The sequence below is a fragment of the Podarcis bocagei genome, assembly GCF_964188305.1.
Source record: "Podarcis bocagei genome assembly, chromosome: 15".
NCBI classification, from domain to species: domain Eukaryota; kingdom Metazoa; phylum Chordata; class Lepidosauria; order Squamata; family Lacertidae; genus Podarcis; species Podarcis bocagei.
In genome coordinates this window covers 23566832-23585122 of record NC_138141.1, presented here as the reverse complement: position 1 = coordinate 23585122, position 18291 = coordinate 23566832, and the positions used below count along the sequence as shown (strand labels likewise).

General features: G+C 47.1%; 1 protein-coding gene across 4 annotated transcripts in view; it reads right to left on the bottom strand.

Moving 5' to 3' along the window:
• GRIK4 (glutamate ionotropic receptor kainate type subunit 4) overlaps window positions 1–18291 on the bottom strand; it is a 498627-nt gene that overhangs the window by 140153 nt on the left and 340183 nt on the right. For all 4 annotated transcript variants that reach the window (XM_081172490.1, XM_081172492.1, XM_081172493.1 and 1 more), the window contains exon 5: window positions 12599–12764. In XM_081172490.1, coding sequence (XP_081028616.1) covers window positions 12599–12764 — 166 coding nt within the window. The remainder of the gene's footprint in view (window positions 1–12598; window positions 12765–18291) is intronic.

Sequence of the window (18291 nt, the reverse complement as noted above, 5' to 3'; positions counted from 1 at the left end):
GGTCTGAATACCGATGTCCCTTTCATTTGGTGCCAAGGTGACTCGGATCAGAAGGACTTTAAGTGTCCTCAGAGACCAGGAGGCAGCTCCCTTGCCCTCTGGGCAGAGACGGCGGAGGGCCAACGGACCTCCTGGCTTCCAAGTGCACACCGAACCTTTTCTTCGGAGGGGGACAGAAGGCAACTTGACCCTCTTGCTGTATCCTGGGACAGAGGACAACGGATTTGAAGAGCCGAGGTTGGGAGGACAGGGCAGAGAACAGCCGGCTGGGGTGAGTACATGGCAACAAGCCCTGAGGGGATAGGAAATCCTCCTTATAATTAAGGAGAATGGAGATCGTGATCAAATCTCCAGCGTGGATAGTGGCATTAAGGAGAAGGGTTGACCCCTGACAACCACCCACGCTTTGGTATTAGGAAGGAGAGAAAGGGGGGGGGCACAGGGTGGTTAGTGTGTCGTGCAAGCGTCCAGCGAAAGAGGCATTTTGTGCATGTATGTGTGTTACCCCGGGGCATTCCCCTGGGGTCGTAGCAATAAGTACTCCAATGAATGTGTGAGTGTTTGGTGTGGGGACGCTGTACAGGGCCATACTGAAAATGGGAGGGGGAGGCTCGAAAGGCTTGAAAGGTCCAGTAATTCCCCTTCAATGTATGTTAAACAACTTCAAGAAAGGATTCAGTGGAGACTATGGCATAGACCAGGGGGGACATCGTGACCAGATTCCCTATATAGACAACTAGCTGAAGGTGGTAGATGACAACCCCCCCCCCCCGGTTGAAGAAATGCAGGACTGAACATTGCAAAGTCACTCCCTCATGTCAGGTTTTGGAGAGGGAAGATGTCCAGAAGAAGTGCAGTGTTTATGGAGAAGAGTGTACAGAACAGTAAGCAGTTATTACTGCATTAACAGAGGAAAAAATAAATAAATACCCACTTTCGAAAAAAGAGCATGAAACAGGATGCTGCTATAGAATTAATGTAACAGGATCTTGAACAGACAAATGAAGGACTTAATAGATTAAACACAAGTCATTTAGAAGAGAGGTCTCAACTAATTCAAGACCTCCAGAGGTATGGAAGAGAATTTGACAACCTCAGAGAGGTTTTAGCTGAGAAAGACAAAGAAATTTCTGCTATTATTTCAAATATAAATGTGTATTCTGAGCAGATTAATATTCTGAAATGTCAGATCAAGTGCAAAGAGGATGAAATGCAAGACAGGGAAATAGTGTTGTCTAAGGCTGAAAGGGAAGTCCGGTGACTGAAAGATCTACAAACCAAAGGTGTGAACAGTGGAGGCAGAAAGCTTTCAGAACTTTCTGACCAGTTAAGTGCAATAAAAATCAGAACTGGCTGAGGGAGAAATTGAAAACGTTAGTAAAACAAAAGAGAATGAAGAATTTGTTAGGCAAAACAAAGAGACTAGCCAAACAGTTAAAGATCTTCATTCTGCAATTAAGACTTGTGATGTTACTTACAACAACAAACTCATGGAGTGTGACTCACAAATTAAATTGCTTAAAGAACAAATAAGTAAATCAGCTAAAAATTGCAAGAAACAGAAATAGAATGTAAGGAGGAACAGACCATCTTAAATCCCAGGTCGATGAACATATCTCTGTAAAGGAGAAATTGAACAAGTTACTAAAATCAAAAGAAAAACAAAGAACAAAGTTTTGTGAATGAGCTGAAATCAGTGAAAGATTCACACAACCAGCTCACTTTACAAAATGCCAAAAAAAGGGGGATGAAGATTTAGCTAATTTATCCAGACAACTTGCTGAACATACTGACCATCTAGAAATTGTCAAAAGGTCACTGCAAGAAAAGGCAGAGATTGTGATATCCCTAAAAGACAAGCTTAAAGTTGTGGAGCAGCAGGCTTTCGCAGAATCGGAATCCCAGGCTTCAGTATTTTAGCAAAACCTCTAAATGAAGTTACCAGAGGAAGGGAAAGTGACCCCTTTGAGTGGGGACCGGCCCAACAAGAAGCCTTTGAGACTATCAAGCAATTAGATTCCACAGTGAAAGGCTGGCCACCCTGTCTGTGGGCTGTCACTGCCACCGCCACACTAGTGGAAGAAGCAGACAAGTTCATGTTTAGCCAGGAGATGCATGTGAATGTGCCCCATTCGGTTCTCACCCTTATGGAATATAAGGAGGCTGAAACAGGCTTTGCCCAACCCATTGAGAAGTCTGCAGGCGCAGTGGAAGCTTGTGAAGCAGACGTGCCTGATGCTCTAGAGAGACCAAAGGGTCCTAGCCATTTTAAGGGCCAGCCTTGATTCTTGGCTGTTGCCAATACTCCAAGGGAGGAAGCCCTGGGTAACGTGGCAGCCACTGAAGACAGCATGTCAGGCCACAGTGGCAGCCAGACCAGAGGGGGCTGGAAGCCCAGAAGGGGCTGTGGGATGCCCAGAAAGCCCAGAGGGGGCTAGAGGATGCCCAGAAAAAGTACCAAGCCCAGAGGGGGCTGAGGCTGTTTTGGGAAGTTGTTTCTACGCTTCAATAAATCTGTGTGATGGACTGTGGGCTGGAGAGAGGCTGAGACCTGGGAAGAGGGAGGCAGTTACAAGTTGTTCCTCAGGCAGCAGAGCACCCAGAAGTGGGGGTGCAAGCCAGGCAAGCCAGGCAAGCCGTTCCAAGAGCTCTAAGAAAGCCAAAGTCTCCAAGAGTTGTTTGTGCTCTGAGGCGAAGTCCAACAGCAAAAGGCATTGCCCTGCAATTGGCAGCTGGATGCAAGGCTAATATCCAGAAGTTGAGACGTTACTGGAAACAGTATGGGGTCCCGGAGAGATTGCCGTGATGCACTGCAAAGGCCATGGGAGAGGCCGGGACATGGTCACTAGGGACAACCGGAAGGCAGACAACGCAGCTCGTGAAGCAGCTTTGAAACCTCCACCAGCACTCAACGCAGCCCTCATCCCACAACTCACTCCAGACGATGTGGAACCACGCTACACACCGGAGGAACAACAGTGGGCACGCCAGGAAGGAGCAACACTCCAGGAGGGATGGTTCCGTCTACCAGAAAACCATGTTTTTGTGCCCCAACATCTGGCTACCGTGATTGTGAAGAATTACCACGAGTCCACTCATCTAGGGGGTCCAGCTGCCAGAGCACACCTTGGGAGACTTTTCTATATCACTAACCTTTCTCAACTAGTTGCTGCTATATCCCAGGGGTGTGTCCTGTGCGCCAAGAACACCCCCAGACAAGGCCACCTCCCTCCGCTGGGTGTACAACACGTGGGCTTCACCCCTATGGAGAGCCTGATTGTGGACTTCACTGAATTGCCTCCAGCTAGGGGTATCAAATACCTGCTTGTGTTTGTCTTCACGCTGACGGGCTGGACAGAGGCATACCCCACTAGAACAGAGATACCTCGTGAAGTGTCCAAGAAACTGTTACATGAACTCATACCCCGATTTGGCCTCCCCAGAAGTATTGGCAGTGACAATGGCCCTGCCTTCATTGATAAAGTTGTGCAAGAAGTGTGCAAGGCGCTGCAGATAAACTAGAGGCTACACGCAGCCTACAGACCCCAGAGTTTGGAAAAACCTGAGCGTATGAATCGCACCTTGAAGGCCCACTTGGCCAAGTTGACTCAGGAGCCGGGACTACACTGGATGGATGTCCTGCCCATTGCCTTGTTTCGAATTTGGAGTGCTCCAACCAAGAAACTGAGACTATCACCCTTTGAACTTTTGTATGGCAGACCAACCCCTTTCGTCCGAGACATCCCCGCCAGTTTGGGGCGGGTGGGAGATCACATCACTCAGGAACAAGTGCAATTCCTGTCCCCGTGTGTGTTTGCTTCCCTTTCCAGGTACTACCTCGAGCCTACACCGTGCAGTCTCGCTGAGCCGGTCCACCAGTTCCAGCCGGGTGACAGCGTGGAAGCGCAACCCCCCTCATCCCTAAGTAGCGAGGCCCGTATACCGTCCTCCTCTCCATCCCAACTGCGGTGAGAGTAGCCGACGTGATTCCCTGGGTGCATCACACGCGTCTGATCATCGCCTTGTGTCTGACGCTACCGGAAACGCGTTGGGCCACGGGCAACGTGATCCTGCGACTGATCATCACAAGGACTTTCACAAGGACTTTCCCCTTTTCTCTATAATGTTCTGTATTGATTTGCTCTATGTCCTATTGCCCTGACCCCACCGAGCCATACCGACCCTATTGGCCTGCGGACCTCTGCTACGACTGGTTCGTCTTGCCAGTGGTAAGAAACGGCGTGCTCATTGGCTATTGGGAACAGGGCTTTGATGAGGTTGCCGTATTGAAACATCCCACTACCCCACTGTGGCTTCTCTTCCACACCACTGTCCAGCGCACATGGGTACTGCTCCTACGGGAAGTTGCAGAGACGGTCGAAATCTACCGCTCTTGCTGTTGTGGGGGGGGGGGGAACCAACTGTCACTCAGGGGGTAGAGCACTGTACCAACCCCATCTGGTAGACCAGGTCCTAATCTTAATCCAGGTGTTGCATGGGACGGAGCCTATCTTAATGCAAATATTGCAGGGGAGGGAGCCTGAACCAGGTGCACATTGAAATTGCTGAACAAGTGCCAGTAAATCCTGCAGCCCCACCTGTGGTTGTCGTGGTGGCTCGAGCCTCCCAAAAATCCCAGAATACTGCCTGAACTACTGGGCCTGGTAACTCCACATCTAATACCCTTGAATGTGGTAGGGTATTCTTGTGGCTGCATAAGGGTTACCACCCCAGGCTTCAGCCTCCATAGGCCCTGGTCGGAGACCACGTAGGTGACCGCTACCCAGTAGGACCAGCCTTTGAACTTTACAGAGTCTAGTGCCATCCCTATAGCTCCCGAGGCCTAACAGTGTATCAGTGCCAGGCGGCCACTTTTCCCTGTGTAGAGTGGGAATGTTTTGTGTGTAGACGCTGTTCACGCCTCAGTAGGGCCAGGAGTTAGAGGCCCACATGACCTGGCCTTCGTGGGCCCCCATCCCTTTGGCCTGTGGTATTTCTGTGTTGGTGGTACAGTTCTTTGTTCTGGGCCACCGAACATTCCTCAAATCAGGATGTGGATCATACCCTGCCTCCTGATGGTTCTCACCTCTCAGATGGCCACCGGGTAGAGGGAGAACACCTTCCTGAACATGACCACGGCTGTGGCCAAGAGCCTGAACAGGTCTGAGTGCTGGGTATGCGTGCGAGGTCAAGATTCTGAACACCACCTACGTGGTTCCCCAGCACCATATTTGAAGACTTGACAGGGTCATAGAGGGAGGCCCGTGTATCCACAGGAGTGTACATTTCCTGGCTCTCTATGATATTGTACCTATAGGTCCATCAAGCGAAAATGGAGAACCGTGACCGGTCAGCATTTTCATGATGGAAAGGGGGGAATGGAGGGGTGAAGGTCAGGATGACCAATGGAGAGCCAGGCTAAGAATCTCTGAAGCCATATTATAGAGCCATCTAAAAGCTAAAAGCACAAAGCCATTTTAGAAAGCAAAAGACTATTTCTCTTTCTCATGTTTGTCACTTTGCCACCTTTTGCAGAGGCAGCAAGCATGCAAGCTTGTGGGTGCAGCTAGCTTGCCCCTGCAGGAAGTTTGCCAGTTGAGGTTAAGCCATTTCTGAGAAACGACCCCTGACAAAGGCAAGTAGCAGGATGTTTGCTGACCGCCAGGCTCCAGATATAACGCTTAGGTGTGAAGTTGCTAAACCACAAGGACATTTCTTGGAAGCGGGGGGTTCAGGGGCACTTCCTGGAACTAGTAAAGAGGTTAAGTAGATTATAAGCTTCTGGCGCCACCTAGTGGATAGGGCAACTTGGAACCGAAAGGCCACCACCAATTTTTTTATTGGTTGAGCTTCAATGAATATGCATCAATGACCATAGGAAATTATCAATCATTGGCTAAAGGGATGCCAAGGGGCTGAACTGTGCTTTGCAGAAAGATATATAAGTTGACTGCCCCAAAGGGGGGGGTGGGCATTCTTCATTTTCCTGAATGCACCCTATTTGCTTTTTGTCTGACAAAATCCAAATAAAAACTTTTTCTTTAAGAAACTTTGCTGCCTGATTTTTACATTCCTGGTCTGAATACCGATGTCCCTTTCAATCCCAAGTGCTTTTTATTTCATAACTAAGGTCCCTGGCGCCTAACTCACTGCATCACCAGAGCTGCCACTAGGCCAAGGGAGAGTGCTTGACCTGATGTCTCCTGTACTGTAGCTCCATCCAGGTGATGACCAAGAAAGGTACTGTGACTCATCAGCACAGCCAATCGAAGCTTCTTCTTCTTTGGTGATCACTTGTAGCCAAGAAATATTGTCTTCCATAAACACGGTTTTAAAATTGAGTCCGTAAGTGGCTGTGGAGGCCAATTCTGGATCCACACGTCTTTCCACAGTGGGGACATAGTTTCCAGGTGGGAGTTGATCATGGTGAGGGTTTGCCACACGTGCCTTCCTCTTAGCATGTTTCTCTCTTTCGTCCTGAGTTTGAGCGTCTTCAGAACCCATGACACCTTTGGTAAAGGCTGTTCTCCAATTGGAGCGCTTGCAGGCCAGTGTTTCCCAGTTGTCAGTGTTCATACTACATTTTTAAAAAAGAATTGCCATGAGAGAGTCTTTGACCACCAGCATTTTGTTGATCACCAGCATTACACTTTCCATTTTTAAGTTCAGAGTAGAGTAGTTGCTTTGGAAGACGATAATCAGGCATCCATACAACATGACTAGTCCAAGCAGCAGAGGTGTGGTTGGTGATATATAACTATGACTCCAGGCTTTGTTCCTTAGTTTGAGCATCTCATACTTCTTGGAGTGCTGCTGAACAGATTCTCCTCTCCTCTTCCCTTCCCTTCTCCCTCTCTCCTTCCTCATCTGCCTGCTCTGACCGCCAGCCTATCTTGGACCACATTCATCTGGCTCTGTCCCTTTGAATCCTTGCCTTTCTGCTGCAGGACCTGCCCACTTGCGCTTCCTTGCTTCCTTCTGATCACACCTGGGTGAAATAGCTAGAGCAGAGCTTTCCAAACGTTTCATGTTGGCAACACATTTTTTAGACATGCATCATTTTGCGACATGGTGGGTTAAACTACAGAGCCTAGGGCTTGCCAATCAGATGGTCACCAGTTTGAATCCCCACGACGGGGTGAGCTCCTGTTGCTCGGTCCCAGCTCCTGCCAACCTAGCAGTTCGAAAGCACCTCAAAGTGCAAGTAGATGAATAGGTACCACTTCGGCGGGAAGGTAAACGGCGTTTCCATGCACTGCTCTGGTTTGCCAGAAGCAGCTTAGTCATGCTGGCCACATGACCCAGAAGCTGTATGCTGGCTCCCTCAGCCAATAAAGCGAGATGAGCCCCGCAACCCGAGTCGGTCACAACTGGACCTAATGGTCAGGGGTCCCCTTTACCCTTTAATTCAGTTTTACTAGCAAACTGGAGGTTAAACTAATCCACACCTCCTCTCCACCCAGCAATAATCCTGGGAACTGTAGTTTATCCCTCACAGGGCCCTTTAAAAACTACAGTTCCCAGGTTTATCTTTTTCTTGGGGGAGAATTCTGCTTTCAATGTGTATGTGCAGCCTCATATTTTAAACCACAGCCAGCTGTGTAACTCGCTGGGTGACCTTGGACAGTCACTATAGCTCAGTTGGTTAGAGCGTGGTGCTGGTAACAGCAAGGTTGCAGGTTCTATCCCCGTATGGGACAGCTGCATATTCCTGCATTGCAGGAGCTTGGACTAGATGATCCTAATGGTTCCACCCAGCTCTACAATTCTATGACTCTTCTACTTCAGCTCAACCTACCTCACAATGCTGTTGTGTGAATAAAATGGGGTGTGGGGGAAAAGCCATGTATACCGACTTAAAAGCTCCTAGGACGAAAGGTGGGTTACAAATACAAGAAAATGAAATGCAAGAAATAAGGACAGAGCATGATTAGTTAGAGTGGTATCTAGTTCCTAAATCTCTTTATGTTGGGGTGCATTCAGAGAACCCCAGATTATTATTATTTATATGCCGCCCTTCTGACTCGGTAAAACAGCAAACATTAAAAACTTCCCTATACAGGGCTGTCTTCAGATGTCTTCTAAAAGGCAGATAGTGGCCCCGATCTGGTGGAACGCTCTGTCACAAGAGACTAGGGCCCTGCAGGACTTGACATCTTTCTGCAGGGCCTGCAAGACAGAGCTCTTCCACCAGGCCTTTGGCCAAGGCACAGTCTGACCCCCTTCTTCAGTAATCCTCACAGAACACTAGCCCAATGGTTGCTATTAATTTGATTTTGAATTGATTTTAGAATGCATTTCAATTAATTGATTTTATGTAAACTGTGTTACTTTTATTGTTGTTCTGAGCCCAGATTCGGCTGGGGAGGGCGGAATATAAATAAAAAATGTATTATTATTATTATTATTATTATTATTATTATTATTATTATTTCCTTGACATCTAATGGGAGGGTGTTCCACAGGACAGGTGTGATGATGGAGAAGGCCCTCTGCCTGGTTCCCTGTAACCTCACTTCTCGCAATGAGGGAACCACCAAATCATGCATGATTTTATAATATTATATTCTGAGCCCCCCTCTCCTAACTCCAGCTCCTTCACCCCAGACTACTGTCTTCTCTGACAGCTGTATCCTTCAGGGCTCCTAGTCTGTACAAGGAAAGAGAGGGGCCTGTTGCTATCCAAAGAGATTTCCTTCTGTTCCGCTAACACGAGGCTCTGAAGCACTTGTCGCCAACAGAAGGATGCTCTTTCAAGGGCCTGTTTTACAGGCTGAACATGAGCCGGGTCTTGTAGGAACCTCCCTGAAACTTTGAAGTACATAAACGAGGACCACCAAGGAAGGGAGAGGCAGAATCAGACGTGGGCTGCATTAGAGTCATTCCTCTGCTGCGAGCGGCAGTCTGTTTAGTTATCTGATGGGAAAGAAGGCCTCTTGGGCAAAGAACTGGGCTAGGTCACTGTCAGGTATACCCTCTGCTTCCACTCAAACCCCCAAATTACACACTCAGAAAAAGCTAAATTCTACAACCAGTATACATTATGCAGATTTTCTCACGGGGAAGTGTTATGTAGGGCATTCAAGCTCAGGCCCCAGCCACTGGTAAATTTATTCATTCATCCCTCTGGTTTCTGAGATTTGAACAGATGCATGGCCCACTTGTTTGTAAGCCTACCTTCACAATCAATATGGGGCAGTGACTTGATGTTTTTTTTAAATGCAAATCAAAGCTGGGATGCTCAGGCAAAATTATCTGTGCTCCCACAACACAGAGGCAGACCTGGGCATAAGGCTTGGAGCAGGGGTACTAACTTGAATATTGGTGGGGGGCAGGCAAGCCCCACCCCACATAATCAATCACAAAATGTGGCACTTGAATGGCAATGCAAATTAACTTTTTGGGGGGCAACCCCTTCAAATTTTTATTGGGGGCGGCTGAAGGGACATCAGCCCCTAGGAGTTGGCTCCTATGGCTCGGAGAATGAAGAGTGGTAAGACTTTTGGCTATCCCATGAACCTACAATTGCACAGTGCTGACTTGGAAACTGGCATCCTGAGATTCTTGACTTTCTTTAACAAACCAAGTCATGTTCCTAGCCCATAGGGTTTCCAGAAATGTGCTGGGGGGGAAAGCAGGCATCATCTGAATGTCTGAAGCTGCATTGTATTGCATCAGACCATTCTCCCATCAAGACCAGCATGATCTACTCTGACTGGCAGTAGCTCTCCTTAATCTCCCACCCAGCCCTGCTGGCGATTGAACCTGGGCCTGTCTTGCGTGCACAGCATATTTTATGTCGTTGAGCATATCTTCTGTCAGTTGACTCCTGGGTTTCTCATTGGTCTCCCGAGAGATCGCAAAGAAGTTTTAGGACTCTGCACTCCCCTGCACCACCATGGGAAAAAGCAAAGACGGGGAACTTTAAAGCAGGCTTTATATCCTCTAGGATCAGCGAGAAACCATTTTTAAACAGATGTGGGAAATCACGGCTAATTTCTCCCGTTGAGGAGGGAAACAGTGGAGGCAACATCTGAGTTGGAGGCCTGCTCATGACCCTCCCCTGCCCCATCTCCTCCTGGAATCCTACAGAATCTCAGCCTTGAAGGATTGCCCTTGTTTCCCTGGCTTCAGAGCTAGCGCAACACAGCTTAATTTTGCCACTCTGTCATTAACCCACAAAACTCCCTCCTATTTTTTCCCCTTAAGGTTGACAAGCAGCCATAAATCATCAACTCCATCTTGCCCACATTAGAGAAGGGGGGGTGGGAATGGAGTCCGTCCCTGTCTCAACTGAGTTCTCATTGCATACAGAGGCGTCTTCATTCAGTGCTGAATTTCCGCTCCTCCTTCAGAGAAATAAAGATTTGGAAAGAAAAAAAAGGAAGCTGATCTGCAGCTCTTTCTCCCTTGTGCCTTAGAAGATGGGGCATCCCCAAGGCTGCCCATGATCAAGGCTTGCAGGGCAGCACCACAGTTTTATCTGTGAAGGGTCATTTCCCTCTTCCACACCACTGCACCCCAGTCAGCAACCGGTTCATCCAATCACACCTGATTAAAGCAATCGAACCTGACTCAATGGACGGATGGGTGCCGTGCTATTGTAAAAGCGATTTGGTTCCTGAGCTTTTTTGATCCTGTTAAATGAAGGATCAAATTAACCAGGGACAGAACAGTGCCAGGCATCTGTGTACACCGCTTGCATTCTACACCCTTCCAGTGTGCAGCACCTGTGGGTTAGCACATAAGTGCATATACGCAGAGAATAAATTTATTCACACAGCGATCAACCTGCAGAGTGTGCATAAATTCATTCCATTTTCAATGCCATCTGTGCCTGCAAAAGTTTTGGGGCAATGGCATTACTTCATCTCCTCTCAGTGAATATCCTGCAGCTTCCTGCTGAAATCCTGTATTTTTTTATATACCACACATGTTGTGGTTTATTTTGTCGCACCGTAGCCCCTCTAGACAGCAATAGTGTGGTAGCTTTGGGGAAGAATGCCAAAAGCAACTGAAGAAGAATAAATTTGCCAGTAATGCACTATCGTTGGGTCAAGAATATGGCCACATTCATACCATACATTTAAAGTTCTATAAGCAGACATGACTTCCCCCTCAAGAAGTGGGAAGTGTAGTTTGTTAAGGCTGCTGAGAATTGTTAGGGCACCCCTATTTCTCTCCCAGAGCTACAATTCCCAGAGCAGTTTAACAAGCAATCCCACTCTACAGGGAACTATGGGAATTGTAGCCCTGGGAGGAGTATGAGGGAGGCTGCTAACAACCTGTAGCCCCCTAAACAAACTACAGGTCCCGTGATGATTTGGGAGAAGTCATGACTGTTTAAAGTGGTATCATAGGGCTTTAGATATAGTGTGTGAATTTGGCCATATTTTCAGAATGCACTCACAATAATACACTAGTCTAGAGGGGCCCTGAATGTATCAGGCAAACACATGGAGGAAGACATGCACGTACACTATTATTCATTTTCAGAAGGTTGCAGACATTGGGTGGTAAGTGGAAGGGAGCGGGCAAGTGAAACTCTGTTGTTTTGCATTTGTTATGGCGTGAAGAGCCCTATATACTTTGCACAAGAGACAAAATGAAAGGCAACAAAATCTGAATTCTGCATCAAAATGTATGTGCTCTGAAATTACGAGAATCAATTCAGTGTAGGCTTGTTCACAATAAGAATTCCCTTGACTGCAAGCCAGCTTCCATGATATGTAACCAAACAAACCCCTGTGCTGCAAAGAGAACATCAGCAATATCTAGGAAACACGATGACCATGTACATACGCAATAGACAATCTTTACTAGAATTCCTTCAAACCATAAGAAGTACTATATGAAATCTTTAGTCTTAAAGTCTCTGAAAATCTTTAAATGAAGCAAAGTACCAGACTTTGTATGATGAAAGACAAGCTGTGAAGCTTTGTGCATTCAGCAAATATGATGTCCAACACTGAACAATGATTCTGGATATTGACTACTGTTTCATAGAATTCTTCATCAGCGTGGTGGGAAGATATAGAATTGCTTCATAAACTGAAAATAAAATTTTTAGACGATGACCTGCATTTTCAGTTTATGAAGCAATTCTATATCTTCCCACTACGCTGACGAAGATTTCTACAAAACAGTAGTCAATATCCGGAATCATTGTTCAGTGTTGGACATCATATTTGCTGAATGCACAAAGCTTCACAGCTTGTCTTTCATCATACAAAGTCTGGTACTTTGCTTCATTTAAAGATTTTCAGAGACTTTAAGAGGAAAGATTTTATTTAGCTTCCATGATAAGGCTTTACTTCCCTTTTCTCCCACCACCTGCCCTTGCCACAAAGGTGTGTGCCGGCCCTATCTTTAGGTAGAGTGAAGCAGCTTCCTCAGGTCACTGATTCTGGGAGTTATAAAAGAGGAGCAAACGATTAGTTGTTTAATCGATTGCGTTTTTTGCTGCCAGGCATGGGATGAGGGGTTTGTGGGATTTTCTGTCTCCGGTCTCAACCATCACTGTCTTGACGATTTGTACAAATTGGAACGCCACAGGGTGGACGCTTGGCTCTGTGAGCAGCCTTCCAAAGCAACTTACATTCAGCTTTGGCACAGATGAGGCAGGCAGTGGTGCAGTTAAAGAAATTCAGGATCCCAGCAACAGCCACGCTGATGTCAGTGTTGCTGGGATGGAGGTTCAAAGTCGTGAATCTCTGGAACTGGAGCTTGAGGAATTCTTCGGGGGCAACCTTGAAATGGGGAACCTGAAAGGAGGAGAGAAAGGAAAATGTATATATAAATCATCCAGGGAATACACACAATGGTGGAGGCTGGTGCATTAGGGTGAATGGGGCCTCATCCTGCCACCTCCCCAGCTGCCTTTTTCTTATACTTAACAGCTAGTCATAACATCATCAGAAGAGCCTGTTACATTGGACAAAATCATCCACTGGATTTGCTTTTAAGATACAGAGGTGGTGACAGTGGTGATAAAATGTAGATAAACTGATCCTTTCTGAAAAACTCCCCTCCAAGTGGTGAATGCATTTTCCAAAAGGAAAATTAAATGGTAATAAAGTGCAAGATGCCCAAATAATAAGAACATAAAAGATGCTGCTGGATCTGGCCAATGGCTAGTAAACTATTCCCACAGTGGGCAGCCAAATGCCTGTGGGACATCCACAAACAGGACCCAAGAACACTCTCCCCTCCTGTGGCTTCCTGCAACTGGGGTTCAGAAGCACTACTGACCAGTAGCATAGCATGGTTTGCTGGCACCTGGGGTGGAGGGTGAACGGAGCCTGCCACACCAGCCCAGCCCTCGCCACTGAGGCTCGCAAAGTGACTTGGGGCTGGCAGGGTGGCATGAGAAGTGAGGGCATGACCAAAGAGCACATGGTTGTTGCATCCTCCTCATGCCACCCTGCCAGTCCTGCGCTGCTTTGCAATGTATGATTCTCCTGAAGAATCATTCAGATCAGATCCCAGACTTGCAAAGCGGCGCAGGACTGGCAGGGCGGCGTGAGCAGTATCCCCCCAAAAGGCACCTTGGGCCATCACCCCAGCAGCTCGCCCCCCTCCCCACAATGCCGCCTGTTACTGCCTCTGAGCATGGAGGCAGTGTTGTCATCCTGGCTAGTAACCATTGATTACTCTTCCATGTATTTGTCCAATCTTCTTTTAAAGCAATCTGAGCTGTTGGCCATCAGAGCAAGTGCCATAGTTTAACAATGCACTGTGTGCCCTCAATCTTCCAAGCTTTGCTGTATAACAGGCATAGGCAAACTCGGCCCTCCAGATGTTTTGGGACTACAAATTCCATCATCCCTAGCTAACAGGACCAGTGGTCAGAGATGATGGGGATTGTAGTCTCAAAACATCTGGAGGGCCGAGTTTGCCTATGGCTGCTTTATAACCATGATTTGGCCACCCAGCTGGCTACCCAGTCCAGAGGGTGGCACTGTCTGTTAGGCTCCTCCTCCTTTTTTAAAAAAGTAATTTTTATTTGCATTTTTTTTTTACATACAGTTCAAAATGAATAAGGATAAATTAAAAGGGGAAAAATGAAAGGAAAATGACAACCAATCAAGGACACAACAAAAGACACCTAAGACTTTCCTTCCTCTCCGTCTCTCGTGTCCTTTCTTTTCTCTCTCTTCTGCATATTCTAAGTTACCAAGTTTTATTAATTTTCTCTTCCTCTTATACTACTGAATTTATTCAAGTCCTGCTAATCTGTTCACTTGTTTATACGGATTTTTAAAATACTCCACAAACATTTTCCAATCCTTTTTATATTCTTGATCGTCTTGTTCTCTTATCTTACTAGTCAGACCTGCTAACTCCGCATATTACAACAACTTAAAGTGCCGTTCCTCTTTGGTCGGTACTACTTCTGTTTCCCATTTTTGTGCAAGAAGTCCAGAGAGAGAGAGAGAGAGAGAGAGAGAGAGAGAGAGAGAGAGAGAGAGACTTCTGTGGTTACTATTGCTAGAAGGAAAGCTTCTGGTTTCTTGGGAGATATTTTCTTAAGTTTGTTTTTTGGGTTTTTTTTTGGTTCATTATAGATCATTTCCCAGAATTTCCTAATTACTTTACACAACCACCACATGTGGTTGTCCTCCTCCTCCTTCGTCCAAGTGTTTCCCCTTGCAGAACTCAGCCAGGAGGAGGATGGGGACACAACTAGAATTCACTGGCTCTGCCTGCCATTGTTTCTGGCTCTGCCTACTGTTGTCCGCCTTGCTTTCCCAACAGCCCCCAGCCAAAACTGATTTAAATCACTTCACTTCCCCAGACATAAATTACATGAGTTTTTCTCAACTGCCCACCTTTAGATAAGAGGTTGACAAGGCATAATATGTTGGAGTGGTTGATCCAAAAATTGCAGGACTTCCTCATTGCAGGATTTTCTGTGATTGTTTGCAAAACTTTCAGAACTGAACCCCCATTATTAGTCTCTAAGAAGGATGAAAGGCAATGCAGCCAGTCATTTGAGTCTGCACTCCCGTTGCATTTGCAGAAACAAATCTGCTACCACGAGACTTGTTCTCCAGAGGGACCAGAGCCATGAGTCCTAATAATAGCTCATTTGCCATTAATAAATCAAAGGAGAGAAAGGGGAGTTTGCCAGCCTCCCAGGGAACCTCACTGACACCAGGCTCTGAGCAAGGGGAACTGAGTGGTTTCTTCAAAGCATTATTTCCTATACTTATCTTGGGGACCTGGTGTCAGGGGACCACCTCAGGTACGGAAGATCCAAGAGGATGATATGGTTCAGAGTGCTTGTGAGATGCAAGGGGAAAACAGAGAAATGTGCTTTTTTTTTTTTTTGCAAAGCAAATGATTTGGAAGAAGCATAAAACGAGGCAAAGGGAAACATCTGGTTATGCCACATTAGGGGAAATGTCAAGTCCTCTTTGCTTCCATTACCAGGGCTTCCGGAAGCTATTGCCCTGTGCCTGCAATCACACACCTCTTGGGGGAAGGCTGTTAACCAGCTGCGGTGGCTGTTTTATTGGAGGCATAAGCAGTTTGGTTGGTAATAGAAAAGTTAAAGAGCAATAAGCTGCTATCCGCCTCGATTTCACTCCACGGCCCTCAGCCCGGGGTTGATTAAGAGGGAGAAAGGCAGGCTGTGTGCCTCCAGGCAGCTTCTCTTAACTAAAGCAGACGGGGCGCCCACAGGATGAGGATGGGCTTGTTGATCATTCAGCAGTGCCAGATGGAATCCGAGCCTCGCAGCCAAACACCGTCAACTGGATGAAGGGATCGGTATGGAGGGAAAGACTCGGGATCAAACTCTTGGCTCAGCTGGGAACCTTGGATGACCTTGGGCTGTTTTTTCTGCACATCTCTGCTTCAGCTTTGAACCTGTACCGCAACTCTCCTCTCTTCTGCTTTGTTGATATATGAGTGTAGGATATTGCTTTACACTTGGGCCACATGTTCATCTGGTTCAGTATTGTCTACGCAGACTATCAGCAGCTCTCCAGGGTTTCTGGCAGTACCCAGAAATGCCAAAGATTAAACCTGGAGTCTTCTGCATGCAGAACAGGTGCTCTGCGGCCGAGCTATAGCCCTTACCCTATGGATACGGAACATTTATTAGGTACCTCTCTAGTTCCAGAAATATTTCTGCAAGGTGTGCAGTCCAGGATATGTGTGCGTTACACAGGCACAGAAAGGGAAAAGAAATTGTAAACAGTGAGGTCAACTGGTCATCAAATGTAAAATGTACAGTCTGCAAAAATTCTGCTGAAGCTTGGGTATAAAAAAACCAAGCAGAGTGGTCGTTCATAACAGCAGTTTGGGGTGAAATCCACACTCAACCTAGATTTGCTCTGCTATTTGACACTTATACTTGGATGGGAAAACCTTGTGGCTATTCAACCGAAACAGGTGCAACCCATCTTCTCGACAGGAAGTTTGTTTTTGTATTTTTAAGTGGGATGAAGCCCTGCATCCCCTCTCCATGTGCAAATATGTCGATTTCTTGAGATTTTTTTCCTCCCCAGAATGCGCAGCAGAAAAAAGGCAGGGCCACAATGTTATTGGGTAGCAGTCAAGCCAATAATTTTCAGCTGTGTGCCGGACAGGTTTCCTGCCTTCCCACCCCAACTCTCTTCCATTCCTGACTCCTTGAGGCCATTCTGTCTCCATCTCAGGTAGGGGCCTTTCCCAGCTTCAGCACATTGTGACACACTGTCTCCTGCCAGGCATCTCTGGGTCCTAGAACCTGAATCATTCTGCTCATTCCTCTTTGATGCATCCCTGCCCTCTGTCCCGCACTGGGAGAGATTTCTCTGGCACTAGAAGCAGGGATCTTTCCCTGTGAAATACTGCCCTCCACTCATGGAAGAAAGTCTCCAGCTATGCAACCTTGCAGCCGGCACAGGTCAGTAGGGCACCACCCCAGGGATGAATAATTTTGTGTGTCCGGAGTGTGTGGGGTCAGCAGCACAGAAACATGGTGCCCAAACTCCCCAATCTGAGCTGCACCTGGATATACCCACTTTACTATAACAGAAATAGTGTGGGCGTGTCCACACTTTTGCTTCACCCACATTTTGATTGTATTGTGTATTAATTAATTCCCACAGGTGGGTCAAAGAGCTTTTATTGTTGCTCCGCAGTTGCGCCTTGCAATACTCCAATCTTACCCGCTGAATCGGATCTTACAAGATGTGCAGAAATTCCGAGGAGGGATTTTGCTTCAAGTCAGGGTGTAAGATCAGATTTTTGCAAGGCATGACTGTGGAAGAAGGAGAAAAGCTCTCAGACCTAGGGGAATTAATTGGTACACAATGCAATCAAAATATGTGGCGAGGGAAAGTGTGGATGAGCCCTGAGAATGCTTGAAGAAATGAAAAATGGCCAAGATCAATGGACTGAGATGAAGTAAATGAGGATGAATATAAAGAGGAGTTCCTAATGGCAGCACTTTGACACTGAAGAATGCTCTCAATCTGAACTGGGGCAAGCCAGCAAACACACAGTGTGCAACCGAAATAGATACAGGCAGAGAAAGAAGAGAGAAAGCAGTGGTGAGTGAGCAGCAGGGATGACCCTTTCTAGCATTTTGGCAACAACAGGTGGGAGGGCAGCCAAGTGACAATGGGGAATGCAGGTTGTCTGGGCTGAACAGGCTGCCCACAGTGGGTGTTCAGAGCAGCAGAATCATCACAAAGGCCTTTGAATAAGAAGCATCTCCATAATTTATCTAATGGCACCTCAGAGGATTATTTGAGCTATTTTGCTATATGGTACTGCAGAAGTTCTATGTGGAAAGGGGATGGCTTTGTTCTCAGCGAGCCCGATCAAGCTCTGTTGGATTAAAGTATATCTACAGTAATCTGGGATGTAGTTGAGGGAGGGGAAAGCTGTCCCAAGCCACCAGAAGCTCAGCATCAAGAGAAAGGGAAGTTGGAAGGGCATCATGACACAGTCACGGTGTGTCACGTGTCTCCAGTGGCATAGCATGGGGGGCAGGGCAGCACTGCCCCAGGACCGGAGCACAATCGGGGGGGGGCAAACCAGGTGCTCCCCACATCGTGCCTGGCCTGGCTCCAGCAGTGAAGAGCACCCTCTGCACCCACCCTTGCCCAGTGTGCGAGAACCCACCCAGCAGTGTGGGCAGTGAGAACTGGGCAAATGCGCTCTACCCTGCCTGCCGCCCCGGGTGTCAGCAAAACATGCTATGCCCCTGTGTGTCTCTGCTCAGAGACAACAGTGCACCCACTACAGTTGCCAACAAGGGAGTGTTTCTTGCCCTTCTAAACTTTCATTTCA